The sequence below is a fragment of the Brachypodium distachyon genome, chromosome 1, assembly GCF_000005505.3.
Source record: "Brachypodium distachyon strain Bd21 chromosome 1, Brachypodium_distachyon_v3.0, whole genome shotgun sequence".
Taxonomy (NCBI): domain Eukaryota; kingdom Viridiplantae; phylum Streptophyta; class Magnoliopsida; order Poales; family Poaceae; genus Brachypodium; species Brachypodium distachyon.
In genome coordinates, this window is record NC_016131.3 from 63,288,325 (window position 1) to 63,305,524 (window position 17,200).

Below are 17,200 nucleotides of genomic sequence, written 5' to 3' on the forward strand. Positions count from 1 at the left end.
GATGAATGCTTCTCGCAATTCAACAAGAGTCTCGAAAATAGCTAAAACATGTTCTAACCCTAACCCTAGGCGTACCCCTTGTGTGTGTGTGTGTGTGCAGACTCGGACTCAAACTAGGTTCGACTCAAAATCATACAACAAACCCGAATAGGACTTGGCTTAAATATGGACTCGCAGGTCCGGGTGCCCCTTAGACGTGTCGGACTCATCGTAGGCTGTCTTGGTGCGTCTCATACTCGTACTCAACTTGTGGTGGACAGATCATTCTCGTCGTTGGCTGCCCCTTGCACACAAGTTGTTCTTCTAGCGACTTGTATCATCCATCTTCATTTGTGGTGCGCCTGCTTCCATCTCCTCCCTCGCGCATATGTCGATGTTGGATAACAACACATGATGATTCTCGCACTTGGCCTCCTCTCCTCCACGCTCCACGCTTGCCTCATCCTCAAACCTGATTACACAAAGATGCAAAGACTTAGGCAGTATAAAATTCTCATCAATATAAACATTAGGTGCAGCTAGGAGTGAGTTCACATGTTGTTCTAATAAATTAGCACGTGCTCGTGTAATTGGTCCAATGCGTAGATCATTGGGTTTATCTTCAACAGCAAGATCATCATTAGGAAAAGATGACAAAGAGCTAGGGATGCCCTCATAAAGGGAGAAGGAGGGGGCTCGGGGGAGGGTGGGGGATCGGGCACACAGAGGCGGCGACAGGGAGGGGAGGGAGGGAGGTAGGGTGAGTGCTTGTGCGGTTAGGGTTAGGTAGGTATTTATAGATGAGAGTGGGCGGGTTGGGCCTCAGATGGGTTATTCGGCCCAAACAAGCATCAGTGGCGGGTATAGGTGTAAAAGCCGTCACTGATGGCCTGAAACAAGAATTTGTGCATTAAAAATGGAAAATAGTTATTTCTTAATCAAACATTTGTAAACTTTTTTGGCAATATTGTTTAACATGGCAAGATACATGTCTGTCCAAAAGAATGAATACGATATCATGATCTATCCATATAACTAGTCATATTAAGTTTACTTGCTTCACAAAATACCCATTTTTTGCATTTGAAAAATGGAAAATCATTTCTTATAACCACAGATTTATGAACCTCTTTGGCAATATTATTTGTCATCCTGCACATTTTTGCAAAAAATTGATACATTATCATGAACTATGGCATAGAAATGGACAAAACATTGGTCACTTAGCTTAAACGTTGAAGTTCAACTACGAGAAATAAGAAGTTTGTACTACACAGGTCATTTTTCAAATTATAACATCTGATATTATTGTTCCACCATGTTAAGGAAGAACAAAATAAGATTTTAGCAAAAAGAATCACATTTTTCTGATTTTTTTATGAATTAGTTATGATTTTTTCAATCTTCAAAGGTCTCCAGGGGTCATAACTGGCGGGACTAAATGTAAAGCCCGCGACTGATGTGTGTTTTTGTGATTTTTGCAATTTTTCATATTTGGCTGTTAGTGGCGGGCGTGATATGCCCGCGACTGATGAGGTTCATCAGTGGCGGGCGGGGAAATCACGTCACTGATGACCCGTCACTTATGTTATGTTTTGTAGTAGTGCGTGAGCGTTGAACGTACTTGCACCGGAGATAATCCCCTATAGCAGGTACAGCTTATCGAACCGCAAGATCTTCATCAGAAAGTCATGGGAGGATTCTAAAGATACAAAAGATAAAGCCAACTAAAACACCATGACACACTAACAAAAACTCAACAGATACGTGTAAACGGATCTGCGAGTACACAAACCCAAAATCTGCAAGATCGGGTACACTGAATCTACAGTGACTAAAAGTCTCCGGCTCCGCGGCAAAATCCGTTCAGGCACACCGCAGCAGGGGAAGAGCTAAAGTACCTTTATTCACGATGGCATCGCTACCTTCGACATTGCGTTGCCGATCGGAACCAAACAATTGAGATAAGCAAACACCTCTTAATACTCTTCGTATGAACCGAGGTTCCCCACACCTCGCAGCGCCAAGACGGCGGGCGAAGGCAAGAGAAACCGTAACCACCTCGCAGCGCCAAGACGACGCGCGGAGGCAAGGGGAAAACCGTAATTTTTCACCCCGACGGCTACGGCACCGCTCCTGGAAAACCTAGTTTCTTACGATCGACTGTTGAGAACTCTCAGGCTGTTACATTTGCTTCTTTGGCAGCTGGATGGGCCCAGATGTGACAGACATGGGCCAAAAATCACGAACAAGTTGGACGAAATCAATGCATAACAGATATGAGGCAACAGCTGCAGTGGGTCTTTGTTAGTTGGGGCCTCAGTTATTTAGAAAGCTAAGAGTTGGCCAGATCTGGGCTACGTGATTTTATCTGGGCCACGTTGGGCTACGTGATTTTATCATCCTGTCCAGCTCACTTTTCTCGGGTCCAAGTTGGGCTACGTGATTTTATCTAGGCCATGTGACCGTTTGGGCGCGGAAATACGGAGGAAATATGAGATGGACCGTCTGAGAATAGATGGCGTGGAGCCCAACGATAATGATCCCTATGCGGCGTGGAGCTCGCGAGCGGAAATGGGTGCGTCGTGTCGCTCGTGCTCTAAACGTGTTTTTCGAGCAAAACTTGACTTTTTGGATGATTCGGCGGTGGAGAGCAGACTCGATTACGGCCCGGTAGCTATGAAAATCGTCTAAGTTGGCCCAGTTAGGGCTTGGTTCGGCTCAGTAACAGGTCAGGGTGTGCATTCGGTTCTTCGGTTCGGTTAATACGGTTTGTATACTCTGGTTAATACGGTTAGGTATAAGAATACGGTTCAGTTTCGGTTATAACCATTTAATTTCGGTTCGGTTTCAGGTATAACCAAATTAATCAAAGTTGACGCGAATTTTTTAGCAACACATAAATTTTATAAGCATGTTTCAACACAGCACTTTGATCAAGGTACGTGTTCTGATTTACTCCCGAGAGTGCTCAAAATCAGCCCAAAACTGATTCTTCCAAGTCCATGCGTGCTCAAAATCGGCCCATATTGCCTTAGAGCGGGCCCAATAGGCCAGAAAAAATCAAACAAAAGAATGTAGCAGGCAGAAATCAAACTCTGGACCTATGGAAAACTCGTTTGGAACAAACCACTGGGCTACTGCATGGATTTTGTTCCACAGCACCTACCCGTTTATATTGTTTCGGTTTTTTCGGTTTAACCAAAAACCGTTCGGTTTTAACCGAAAAACCGAAATCCAAACGGTTCCGCATTTTGAAAACCGGAAAAACCGAAATTCGGTTCGGTTCGGTTTTCGTTATTTTTTCCGGTTTTCGGTTCGGTTTTGCACAGGATGAAAGCCCACCTGTGGCCCAATTAAGGCGGGCCATTCCCATTTCCCATCCCTTCTCTACCACAGCAACACCAACTCGAAGGTACCAGTGTCCATTGTGCACCAGGGCAGCACGCGCACGCAAAAATCCGCTCAAAAACCCTAGCAGAGGCTCCCTCCGCGAGGCATCCTCCTCTGCGAGGCATCCTCCTCCGCTCCGATCCATGGCGATGGCGAGGCTGCGGTCCGCGTCCACCTTCCTCCGGAGCACCCTCCTCCGCCGCTGCTCGGTCGGGTCAGCCGCCGTGACCCCTGATCTCGCCGGAGCGGTCTCGCGCGTGTCGGGTTCATGCTTTACCTGGTTCCTGACCCCTGATCGTTTCCTTCTTGCCCGCAGTCATATTATGTGTTAGATTTGATCCCTCTCCTTGCTGCAACTCCGGTGGCTGCAGCCCAGCTTGGCTAGCGCTCCTGTCTGCGACCCTCCGCAGCGGCGTGCCCCTGTCTCCGGTTGCTGCTATGGGCCCGTCCCACCAGCTCCGTTGCACCCGTCACCTGTTCGACAATTTGTGCTTGTCTCTTTAAGCATATCTTGTTTGTTAGGGAATGACTAGATGACAAATTTTAGCCGTTGTAGATGCTTATTAAGGATTGAGTTGATGACCAGTTTTTGGGTAGATGTTGGGTCAGGGGGTTGGCCTCTAGCTGCTTAATTCCCCATTAGCTTCTTCTCATTTTTAGTGTTGTTACATCTGCTAGATGTGAGGGGAGTTTTTCAGTTGTGTTGAGAAATAGCAATGCATACTTGAGAATATTCTGGACCACTCTGGATAATTGAAGAGTGTTGGGAATTGGTTATGCATATTTGAGAAGATTCTAGAATGGTTTGGATTATTAGAGGAGAAGATATTTACAAGGAGCCATCTAGTGTCATGAGAGAGGATATGAATATTATAGAAGGCTTGAGAGGTTACTTGAAGAGTGTTGCAATTTACCATGGCAGGACCTAGTTAGGGTAAGTTTCAAGAATAAGTGAGAATTCTTTAGAACTAAGATACATGTAGAGTATTCTAGAGAATTGTAGTGGGATGTACCACATGGTCTTGTATAAGTATAAATAGGGGTGCTCTCCACCTCATAGGTGTACCACAATCACCACAAGTAGTGTATCACCACACCAAGTAGAGAAATGAGCTACTAAAGAGAGTGTTGTACCAACATTAAAATAGTGAATAAAGTGTTGAGTTCCCACAAGTTTGATATCCCAAGTAGTGTAGTGTGCAAAGGTCCTCAAAAGTGTGTGTTAGGGTCCCCGCCCGTAAAATCTCTACAAGTTGGATCCCCAAGTATCTTACCCTCTTAGTTTATGTGGAGTGTAATTTTTTTCCTTTGAGGTCTTAGGTGATTCTTTGGCTAGCAAGTAGATGTAGCTTTTAACTAGAGTTGTCTTGATTTCATGAGGTGGAAGGGAGATGATTTTTGTCTGTTTGTTAGAAGGAGAGCAGTGATCATCTCTTTTTTTCTCTTGTTCTATAGCACTTTATACTTTTGGATCATTGTTTAGTGTACTTTTGGTTTTTCTCATATACCTTGCTCGGTTCAGGACCTAGTTGATAGCTGGGTATTTAGCAAAAAAGAGAGAAATCTGGTCCTAGTTGGTATTACGGCTATCATTTGTGCTCGAAAAGAAAGTATTGATCACCTTTTTTTTCTCTTGTGTTTTGGCTTGAAATGTTTGGATCTTAGTGCAATGCAGTTTGGGTTTGTCTGAATTTCCTAGACAAATGGCTACTGCATTTTAGCAAAAAAGAGATAGATGTTGTTTTGGTGGTCTCCGACTGGTGTACATGAAGGTCTGATTTGCTGGTTGTTACAGTTTAGTAAGGAGAGGAACTTAGCGGCTGTTGGCTTCACTGCAATCATTTGGGTACTATGGAAAACTAGTAACAACGCATGTTTTCGTAATGAAATGCCTCATGATCTTTCAGCGGTGATGTTTACAAAATTTGCAATGAAGCGCGTGTTCAAATTTGGTGTATGAAGTGTGTCCTTTCCTTGTATCTAGTGCCTTAAATGTTTAGCATCTGATTCCAAGCCGAAAAAGCATGTGGTTGTGACAGCTTAATTGTTTCGGCAATGACTGTAGTGAACCTTTTTTGTGTTGCTGAAAGCATGAAACCATACATAAATGCCCATTGCCTATTCCTTCATCAGGTTTCCAGCAGATGTCTTGTCATGTGGAAGCAGGGGAGCTCAGGCGGTTCTTATTCACCGTTGTACCTGGAGTGCATAAATATTCAATGACAACAGAAGCGCCTGTACCAATAGAAGTTCCTGTACCAATTATACCTCAAGGATACCCAATGTAAGTCCATATATCGTATTGCTCTTTAGCTTCGCTGACAAATCTGACTTGTTCAACTCAAGCATTATGCTAGTCTGTGCCAGAGTTGGTTTGCATAATCATTTCCATTCATTAGCGAGATGTGTACTTATTAAAATGCTGAGCTGAGATATAAGAGTTGACATGTCACTCACGAATGTAGAACTACTTCTAATGCAGTGTTTCAGACATGGCAATAGGTGATTGCATATGGGTATCAACTAATGCAGATTATATTTCAACCTCACAGGTACTTTGGGGGGCTTTGCCAATTTCCTGATTATACTGTTGAAGCACCAGATTCTTACTTCGAGAAAAATCCATTGGTCATGAAGGTGAAAAACAGCAGAGGCTCCTAATCCCTAGGGGTGGCAGGGGACAGGATTATATAATTCCAGAAGCAGCGAGGATGTTTATTTGGAATGGTGTGTTTCTGCCCCACATTCTCCATTTACACAATATCTCATCAAGGGGGCTTTTTACTAAAGAGAACTTGGTTGTGATGAGTAGGCTCGGTATTCCTGCACTCAAGGAGATTAACACTGTTGGAAGTATTGAGCTGACAGAGTCTCAGAAAAATGAGGACATTAAGGAAGCATTGATCTACTTCATCAACAAGGCTTGTGCAACTCTTGACATTACAATTAAAGAGATGCCAATGGAAATGCAGGATTTATATGACTTCGCACTGAATTCTTCGGATGGTGATCAAATCCTGACTGACCCTGCATTGCTTCCAAGAGAAAGTCGAGGACTGCTCATCCTCAGAATTTTTGGCTTCATTGAGGAGTTATTATCACGCACCATTGTTGACAGCAATCTTACTTTTCCTCACAACACTAGATTTGATGTCAGAGTTAGCGCAGCCAAGGGCGTCCTGTCTAGTAAAGGGAAGTGTCAAGATCCAATTTTTGTTGTGGATGACTTTTATTCAAAACTTCCATACACCAAAGACTCGCTTTGGGAGCCTCTGTGGACCACAAACATCGATTCTAGTTTCCTTAAACCTTTTATTGGAAGAATGAGCCTCAAGACGCTTGCAGCGAAAGGCATCGATCCTGATGGACAAGGGCTACTCTGGCTTCACCGCAATGCGGTAGTCCATTGGATGGACGAGGAGATCATCCGCCTCATCAAAGAGATTGCTGCAATTGAAGGCATTGTCATCGCAGAGCACAATCTGTATGACCGTACTGGACTTATTGCAGTATGAGTTTCCTGCCTTCTTGCGGGAATCGGTGAAGCTGTTCAGGAGGTTCAAATGGGAGTCACATCTTGATCTCTGGTCACTATTTGGGAGTCCTTTAAAGTGGGGGTCCCATTTAAAGTGAATTTTCCTCGGGTAAATCAGGTTTTTCTTTGACTTGTGTGTCTGTTGACTATATGAATTGTGTGGTTTGGTTTCTCATTGGTCTCTGTGCGCTTGCTGCAGATTCTCTGAAATTACTCTGAGGGCATTGGAGAGGAAGATATTACACCACTTGATCTTTAGCCAAAAGGCCGAGAAAGTAGGATGCATTGTGGATTTTGGGTATGCAGTGCAACATTTAACTCTAGAGAATACTTCAGAAGGTAACAAGTAGCAAAGAAGTCAACGCTCGATTGCTAGGTGGATGATCCTCTGCATGTGCTGGCTCAACTCAATGTGAGTGCAGTAGTGTGTGAGTGTACGCACTTATGCATGCAGGGTGGCTGCTTATAGCTAGCTCTCTGTATATATACGAAAGGTACGTCCATGGCTATGATCGATCGGGCGTAATCAACTGAGATAATGTGCGTGTGTACAGTGCTAGGCGATCGATGCCAATGTACCGGCTTGTCGAATTAACTCTTTTCTGTTTCACATGCCTTGCATGTTTGCCCCGGATGCGTGGGAACGTCTGCTTTCCATTTGCTGTCCTGCATCTGTTTCCACGTCATATCCGTCCCAACGTGAAATATAATGAAATGTTCCAGTTTTGAGGATGGTTTCTACGTTTGGTTTAAAGAACATAGCAAAGTGGAGTGGAATCGATTGGTTAAGAATATTCCTCAAATATCTGGAACGAAAAGGTCTAGGAATCGATCTGTTTCATTTCTGACGTGCGTAAAACTTTTACCTCGACGGCCCTTCTCCTCACCAATCCGGTGCAATTCAGCTGCTAGCATTACGCTAGACTATAGCTTGATGCTGACAATGAAGAATGTAGTCCATGCTCCAGCTTGTGTCCACTGTTTGCTCCTAATTGCCGAGATTCCTTTTGCAGCTCCTCTACCAAGTCTGATTTGCATCACACACGCGTCAGCATGTAGATGCAGTTGTAGAACTGCTAGAACCTGATGTGGTCAGAAGAAGGTAAAAGAGATACGACACTCCAACTCTAGAATCGACCGGCAGAAGCAACATCAACACAGAACCTAATGAAAAATGCCGAATCAACCGCAAGAAGCAACATAAACAAGGAACAACACAGCAAGAAGCCGGGAATATCTGTAAAAATACCACTACACCCAAGGTGCCGGACTCTCTGAGTGAGAACTAATTAGACAGTGAGAGATCAATTTAGCTGCCCATGTTCATTGAGAAGGCCGTAAAGTGTATAGTGGGCCGGCATGCTTACAACTGTACATGGTTGGGTTTCACCTGAAGCTTCTGGGCTGAATAAATTCGGCCAACCAAAGACATTAATTATAATTCCTCTAAAAAAAGCTCCGCAGGTTAATTTAAAAGGCCGTAATGTGTAAAGTAGGCCGAAATTCCTGCAGGTTGCTGGGTTGTAAGGCTGGGCCGAAGTCCAATCTACTGAATTAGCCTATCCCGTCCAATAGCCAGGACTAAAATTTCCACCGTTTTTTTAGCTGAAAATTTCCAACGAATTTAGCGTAATGTAAAAAGCACCACAGGTCATAATTCTCTTGCAAAGGTCCCAAGTTAGTCTAATTCTTTAAAACTGCACATTTTAGTCCTAATAGTTTTATAAGTGATTTAGCATAGACCTTGAGACCTTTGCGAAAGAATTAGGACATGTGATGCATTTTACTCTAGACTAAAACAAGGACAATTCCGTGAAACTAAGATATCAATAATTTACATGTCAATTCTCGCAAAAAAAAATTACATGCCAAAGTTAAAAGTATATAGACTGAAATAAGTAACTTTGTATTTGTAAAGTGGTGTTATATGCGGTTTTGTCTATATGTGCATGGCGGTGAAATTATACCCTGCTTCCAGTATGTAAATTTTTTAAATACTTCCTCCGATCCATAAAAATTGCCGTCCACTTAGTACAAAATTTGTACTAACTTAGTATAAAATGGGCGACACTTTTTATGTATACGAGGGGTACCAATTTATTGTCAAGTCAATTGATATGCCATGGTGTCATAAACCACCTACTTGCTTGTTGAGCTATCTACACCAACATAGCCAAAACCAGCTATACAAAACAAATTTATGGTGTTGTTCGTACCGGTTTTAGAACTCAGCATTGTGAATTGGCATGTTCTATAGTTTAGGGGGCTATCTGATCAGATAGGCTAGTTTTAAGGGTCAGATTTTCTAAATTGAGAGAAGCAGGTGAATACATTGTTGGGCATGAAAAAGAAAGAACGAGAACAAAAGTACAGTTGCAACAATAATAATGTCCCCATGAAAGTCTTCCGGCCTTAGAGATACATACAGTAAGACTTTCAAGTTGACTTCGAAATAGGCATCCTCTCTACGTACACTATCACTATGCATCAAAAGATCAAATTAATTAGCTTTCAAGATTTCAGGGGCCAACTAGAGAGAAAATAATTAAGGACGCATATATGTATACCGATGAAGTCGGAGGGCACGAGGCCGTTTGAGAAGCGGCCGGTGGGGACGTGGTTGATGAAATCCTTGCCGTAGAGGGCATGGTTAGCCTTGATCATGGTGTGGAGGTTGTTGTTGTTCCCAGGGTCCACGATGGAGTCGCCGAACACCAGCACCGCCGCCACCTTCTTCTGCTGCTGCCTCCTCTGCTGCATCGCCGCCGCCACAGTCTCGTTCGTCTCGCACAGCTTGGCCGGCACCGGCACCGCAGACGCCATGGCGACGACGGACAGCACCACAGCTAAGACGATGATTAACAGCTCCGGCAGACGAAACCTTCCCATCGCAGCTGTATCCATGGCTACCTGTTAAATGATCTGTTGTGGACTTGTGTGTGTGGTTGGGCTCACCGCTCAACTAAAAGCAGCTCTGAGCTAGCTGCAATGGACGACATACATTTGGAGTATATAGAGGTATTTATATGCGTATGTTTCGATGGAGCTGGACTGGCCGGATCTATAGGCTAATGGAAGCGTGTGCAGTTGCCAGTTGTGGGTAAGTCCCAGTTGCCAAGGTAGGTGCCTACCTGGCTATCCCAACCGTTGATACATCTAGGGATACGAGCAGGCTTAACAGGCCCCTGGGCAGTTGGGGGTGCCAATGCAATGCCGTCTCTTTAACTGCATCCATATATGTTAGATGATGTAGGATCGATCGATACACTAGTACGTACCAGCATGCAAAATGGCGATCGACTTAATTGATGGTCCTCATGGTCGACACTCAAATGACTCAATCCATCTATATTACAGATTATATGCACGCGTACATGTATACATAATCCTAACCATATATGGGAATTAAGTATTAACTAGCTGATCGATGCGGACTGCATACTGTGCATTCAGACTCGATCAGAGCAGGATACGCTAATTGAGTGCGTGCTCATAACGTAACGACGCAGTATGCGTGGGACCGTGATCACTGGTACTCTTTCATATAGACGATATCCTGGACACGTCAAAATTGAATGTTTGCAGTTATGTTTGATAGTGACTGATCGATCGATTAGCATGCCAAAATTTCAGAATAACAGATGATCTCTGGCATGAGTAGTAAGATATTATTATTTTTGACGAAACAACCATCAACGGGTTATTTATTGTCAATAGACGCGGGCGAAAGAATCCGACTGCAGGAAAGATGATCCAGTTTATGAGGAAAATCGGACCCGAAAACCATACAAAGCTCGGTTAATTAAGGGGAAACCGGGCGAAAACCAAAAGAGCACGACTTATTAAGTAAAGCCGTACAAAAGCCCTAACACCGAGCAACAGCCTAACAAAGCTAGGTACAAAGCTACCTACAAACAAATTGCAACTACCAAGATATATAAACTTCCGCCCGCTCCAACGACGACGAATAGGCAACAGACTCTAAAGCCAGAGAAGGTAGGCAGAGCTAGGCTTTTCCGACGACCGGAGCAAGGAAGAAGCCACCCCGAAAGGCACAGCTTGTGCAGGGGAGCCCGCGCTGCTCGAAGTCGACAACACTGGCCAGGCCCAAACCGGACATGCCGCTACAAGCGTCCTCCGCCGCTAGACGAGATCTCCAAGGCAATGACCGCAAGGAGGGCATGACGTCCGAAAACGCCGCCATTGCCCGACCCAGATGAACCGAGCCTTAAGCTTTCGCTCGGAAGCACCTCGACTGCAAATGGTGGGTGCAGTGGAACTACAAGGCGACACCTTCAAGAAGGAAGCGACGTCCACAGACGCCGGCACCGACGAAGTCGATGCAAGGTTTTCACCCGTAGCCACAACCAACACACCGCGGACAAGTGCACAACCACACAGCAAGACAAGGGTTAGAGCCTCACCAACACCGCTCCAGGACGCCGCCGGAGGTCGCCGAATGCCACGAAGCCAAACCACCTCACGCACCGGATATGGCCGCCGAAGGGCCAGACCGAGCTGCCGCCGCACGGATCTAGGCGCACCGGCCTAGATCTGGCCAACTAGCAGCAGCCCACCGACGCCACGCCCCCAGGGCTGCCGCCCCCGCACCTCCACCATTGCAGCACGGCGCCGCAGCACCGCCGGCACCTGCCGTGGACCCGGCCCGCCCAGCCCAGGCCGGCCCGGATCGGGCCCGACCCGCAGCCCCGCCGGCATCCCCGCGCCAAGGCCATGCCTGCACCACCGCACGCAGGCCGCGCCTCCACCCTGGCCGGAGCACCGCAGCCCCGCGCCAGCTCGCTCGCACCTCGCGCCGCCGCCACATGCCGCGGGAAGGAAAATGAAGCCCTGCCGCCACCATCCCAAGGCGCGCGCGGCTTCACCGGCGCCCCTCCGGCGGCGGCGGCGCAAAGGAGAGGAGGGGGAGGAGGCCTTGGGTCGGGGGCTAGGGTTTCCCCCCGTGTCGCCAGAGGAGGGCGACGCGAGGACGAGGGGATTTTTTCACGGGTCCAATGATGTCCAGTTTTTAGTAGTAAGATATATGGATTGAAGAGAATCATGCTTGTAGCGTTTCATGAAGATTGTACCTAGGCATATGCGATCTGGACGGAGGCTCCGGCGGCTAGGGCAAGGATGCGGTGTCCTTTTTCTATGTCGAGAGCTAAATTAAAAACCAACTGTGTCTCACAAGGTGCCGAATTCAGGAATTTGAAGGTCGGGGTTTGATTTCAACACGCGCTACAAAGACAAGATTTAAGACAGAATTTACACTTTTTTTTTGATAAACCGCTTTAAGCGGGCTAGAGGATAATTATACTGGCCTCTTTAAATGGGCTAGGCATGGAATTTTCGACAGGATTAATTAAGAAAAAACAACTAAAATGAGAGAGAGCTCGTCGGCTGTGGTTGTGTTGCTGCTCACCATCCTGTTAGAAGACGGGGGATGCAGTGCATGGGCTGGGAAGGCGCACAGCAGCAAGGAGAAGACGATCAGTGCCAGTGCTCCAGCCATAATAGAGGTTACTTCTGTGAGATCATCCGAGCAGCAAATAGGAGAAGGAGAATTATCCTATGGCAGTTCAGGTGAGAGTTGACAGAGATATTATTTTTTTCTCCGGTTTTTGACAATTGGACGTGGTCCCCTTTGTGCTCTTGGATAGCCTGCAATTTAGATAGAGGAGTGGAGCAAATATTGTTTGGAACTGTTATATCAAATTCTACAAGCCCAGAACAAGCAATGGCGGTGCGTTGCGCTGTATATTGGAAAACAGAACGACGTTCCTCTAAAAAAAAAGGAAAACGGAACGACGCGTGCAGCCAAGCTCCGAAGTTGAGTCCGAAACCGATTCTAATTTCTAAAGAAGGAAATCAATCGCTTGAGATGAATCCGAAGTCTACTCTAGCTAGTAGGGACAGCAACAGCTAATGCCCATTTAGTTCTCTCGATCGGTAAGCATCAACCAAAGAGCTCTCTTGCTCGGTTGTTCCCGATCCCCGCCCGTCGATTCGCTCGGCCGAAGCAAGCGAGAACACACGATCGAGCCATGGAGGCCGGCCGTCTCCCTGGAGTTCCAGTAGTTCGCCTGTCCAATCGTCTTCACCTCGTCGCCTTCTTCCCGTCGTCAAGCCGCGGCGGTGGCCGACGCGGCTCGGCGGGATCGCCCCCGGCGCTGATGGCGGACGTCCGGGTCGTCATCAGGGGGCACTTCCCCGCTGGCCCGGCCAACCGGATCGTGGTGGACAAGGTGGCCAAGGACATTTCCCTCCGTCGGCAGCCGTCGCGCAAGCTGCGCCGTCCCGAGCGCGTGGAGCGGGCCCTCGCCGCCGACGTGCTCCCTCTCCTGGAGCACCCGTTCGACCGCAATGCCGTGGTGGCCGCGGGGAAGGAGATCTCCGCGTACGTGTCCGGAGCCTGCGCCGACCCGCGCATCGCCAAGAGCGGCGTGCAGATCCTCGTGGTTCTGGACACCTTCGCCACCCCGATGATCCGAGTCCCTCGCAAGCTGGTAGAGATGCAGAGTGGCGAAGCGCGTGAGAAGTTGGCCGCGAGGACGACCAAGCCATGCTTGGAGTTGGAGGCCGCCGTGCCTGCGAAGAAGCTCCGGTCATTCTGCGCCATCGGAGATGAAGCTCGACCTGCTGTTGATGCAAAGACGGGGTGGTCCGCCGCCGTCGGCACCATCGGAGACAGACGACCGAAGCTACAGGCAGTGGCGGAGCCAGAAATCATCAAACTCCAGGCCATCACGAAAATTACCAAGCTAAGACCCAGGCCAAATCTTCAAATCACTAGAATTAACAAAGAAAAAACATTCAACGCCTCAGGCCGCAGCCTGGACTGCCTGAGGCCTGTCTCCGCCTCTGGCTGCAGGAGGAGAGGTTTAAAGGGTGGTTGCCGTGGTAGGAATAGGTTAATCTTGCACGTACGGCGTAGTCGTTTCTTCAACTTCTTGAAGGATATTGCTGCCTGTAGCCTACTGTAGTTAGTACTTAGTAATCATGTCATGTGCCCTCTGCACTTAGGAAACTTGTGTAGACAGGAGAACACGTACGAGCTCCTCTCAAATGCATGTAATTCTAGCTTCTCTGTCGATGTGATAATGCTAGTTGCTAAGACTTTGTTTGGATTTCGGTTCTTAATTTTTTCGGGAATTAATTGTGCATGAATTTGAGATATTTTGTGACATCCAAGTAATGTCCTTGCACTTTGGTTCTGAGACATGCCAGTTCCTATTTGTTTATTCATTCTCCGTGCAGGTGCAGGATAGACACGAATACTTCTTGGTGCACTACGCAATGGTTGATCGATCGTCTTGTTCTATCTTGAAAAAGGAAATCGATCACTTCCGTTTCGAAAAAAAGAAATCACCTTGTTTTTTCTTTTCTTGTTTTAACCAAAGAAATCACCTTATTCTTTCGTTATGCAAATCACACAGAACACATCAAGCCCAAATAACTGAATAAGGAGGTCCATTGAGTCCATGGAGCTTGATCTGGGTCCTCATCATCCTACCTAGTTTACATTTTGCAATACAACTAAATTTTGTGCCTAGCCCGACACATGATGGTCTAATGGGCTCGAGTAGGAGCGACGCCCGTGAATGCCGAAACAAGAGTGGCCCGCGCGGAAGTGACTGATGGTATTGTAACTTAATATTTTTGTGTTCGGAATAAAATTACGGCTGATTATTAAAAAAAATGACCCTAAAAAAACTCGGCGGCAAATGATAGCAATATTGCGGTTCTCCCTCACGATTGTAATTTTGACGCATCCAGAATTGATCTCTGTGTTGGTGTCTGTTAACCGAAGAAAATCCTAACTAATGGTTAGGTGTAGATAAAGCTGTTGCCGGATTACTCTAGCATATCCGGCACGTCTAACGACTTCTGTCGTAATCTTTTTATAATGCTTATCTAAACTCATCGACGTGCATATATATATGAGGCAGGCCGGAGAAGATTATCTCACGGCATCAAAACCTATCTCCCTAGTCTCTGACTTGGTATCAGAGCCTTAGATCCAATCCTCTTCTCACCATGGCTGAAGCCGCCGCAGGAGCCACTGTCAACCCTGCCGCCGCCACCGCCTATCCTCCCGCTCCTGTCCCAATCACTGCAATCACCAACCTCATCACCATCCGCCTCACCCGCGACAACTTTCTCCTATGGAAAACCCAAGCGGTCCCTGTGCCGCGTGCACAACAGCTCTTTGGGTACGTCGACGGCACTATTGCCGCGCCTGCCCAGACCATCCAAGAGGGAGAAGGCGACAATGCCAGGGAAGTCGCTAATCCGGCCTACCTGCGTCGGTACCAGCAAGATCAGCTGGTCATGATCGCCCTCCTCGCCTCCATGACCGAGGACATCCTCAACCAGATGACGCAACTCACCACCGCACGCGCCGTGTGGCAGGCACTGCACGAGTCCTTTGCTTCTCAGAACCGCCCCCGCGTCATGCAGGTGCGCTACCAGCTCTCCAATCTAAAGAAGAAGGACATGACCGCGTCGGAGTACTTCACCAGGATGAAGGCGCTGGTCGATGCGATGGCATCCGTCGGCAAACCCCTCTCTGACGAGGAGATCCTCGGCTACATCCTGGCCGGCCTCGGACCAGAGTTCGAGCCACTTGTCTCGTCCATCACCACCAAAGACGAGCCGGTGACCCTCGGCAGCTTCTACGCCCACTTCCTCGGCGCTGAGCTTCGCCTGGAGCAGCAGAACACCACCACCAACATCAACTCCTCCTCCGCCAACTCTGTCTCCCGCGGACATGACTCCAACTGTGGTGGACGTGGTGGACAGGGTAGCGGCCAGAACCGTGGTCAGCAGCAGCAGCAGTCGCGCAATCGCAACGGGAAGGGCCGCAGCAATCTCAAGTGTCAGGTGTGCTCCAAGTTCGGCCACGACACTCTCCACTGCCGTCAGCGCTTCAATTATGCCTACCAGCCAGAGGAGAACCGTGAGTGCTCCGGCAACGCCACCAACACCGGGAACTACTTCGTCGACACCAACTGGTACATGGACAGCGGGGCTACAGATCAGCTGACAAGCAATCTTGACCGCCTCACCGTCCACAAACGCTATGGCGGCAAGGACCAGGTTCAGGTCGCAAATGGAGCAGGTTTGAACATCTCTCATGTTGGTCATTCAGTAATTTCCGGCTCATCCAAACCATTATATCTTCGCAATATTTTGCATGTTCCACATATCAACAAGCATCTTCTCTCAGCAAACAAACTTGCCTCTGATAATGACGCTTTTGTCGAACTACATCCTAACTCTTTTTTCGTGAAGGACCGAGCAACGAGGGCAATCCTGCTGCACGGTAGGAGTCACGGTGGTCTCTATCTGGTGCCAAGCCTCAAGTCAAAACCGTTCGTGTCCTGTCATCGTGCTCTTTCAGCGCCAAGATCACATCCGATCTCTGGCATAGGAGATTAGGTCATCCTTCCAAGAATATCATAGATTCAATCCTTAGAGAGAATAAATTTGCTTGTGCACCATCGAACAATTCTAGTATTTGTGATCCTTGTCAACGTGCCAAAGTGCATCAATTACCTTTTCGTGATTCATCTCATGTGTCCCATATGCCTCTCGAGCTTGTTCATTCTGATGTTTGGGGGCCGGCCATCACATCTGTTGGTGGCTACAAGTATTATGTTAGCTTTGTGGATGACTACAGTAGGTTCACATGGATCTACCTCCTCAAACGTAAATTTGATGTAGAACAAGTTTTCTACAATTTTCAAAAACTTGTCGAACGTCAATTAGACACCAAAATCAAAGCCATCCAATCTGACTGGGGAGGAGAGTATCATCACTTGTCTCGATATTTCGACCGAAGGGAATTTCCCATCGGGTCTCATGCCCACATACATCTCAACAAAATGGGATCTCTGAACGCAAGCATCGGCACCTAGTTGAAACCGGCATTGCCCTTCTTGCTCACTCTTCCTTACCTGTTCGTTTTTGGGATGAAGCATTCCTAGCTGCATGCTACCTAATCAATCGCATGCCTACACGGGTTCTTGGTCACTCAGCCCCGATCACTCGTCTGTTCCATGAGCGCCCTGACTACACCTTCCTTCGGTCTTTTGGTTGTGCTTGTTGGCCAAATTTACGTCCTTATAACAACTGAAAGCTAGAGTTCCGATCAACACAATGTACCTTTCTCGGTTATAGTTCAATGCATAAGGGGTACAAGTGTCTAGATAGGAAGAGTGGGCGCATTTACATCTCTCGTGATGTTATCTTTGATGAGGAAGTTTGTCCTTTTGCATCTACTTCCTC

The 17,200-nt window shown here is 47.2% G+C and overlaps 1 protein-coding gene across 2 annotated transcripts; it reads right to left on the reverse strand.

The window, feature by feature from the left end:
• Positions 1-94: 94 nt before the first annotated feature.
• LOC112269941 (GDSL esterase/lipase At5g45950-like) lies at positions 95-9,955 on the reverse strand. 2 transcript variants are annotated; one of them, XM_024457480.1, is made up of 2 exons: positions 9,475-9,955; positions 95-451 (listed from the first exon to the last, which is right to left on the reverse strand). In XM_024457480.1, the coding sequence occupies exons 1-2, from the start codon at positions 9,809-9,811 to the stop codon at positions 327-329; spliced, it is 462 nt and encodes a 153-aa protein (XP_024313248.1). In that variant the 5' UTR covers positions 9,812-9,955; the 3' UTR covers positions 95-326. The 2 variants fall into 2 exon arrangements, with proteins under 2 accessions (XP_024313248.1, XP_024313249.1); XM_024457481.1 differs by lacking the exon at positions 95-451 and adding an exon at positions 9,232-9,387 and having other exon boundaries at positions 9,475-9,952.
• Positions 9,956-17,200: the final 7,245 nt, after the last annotated feature.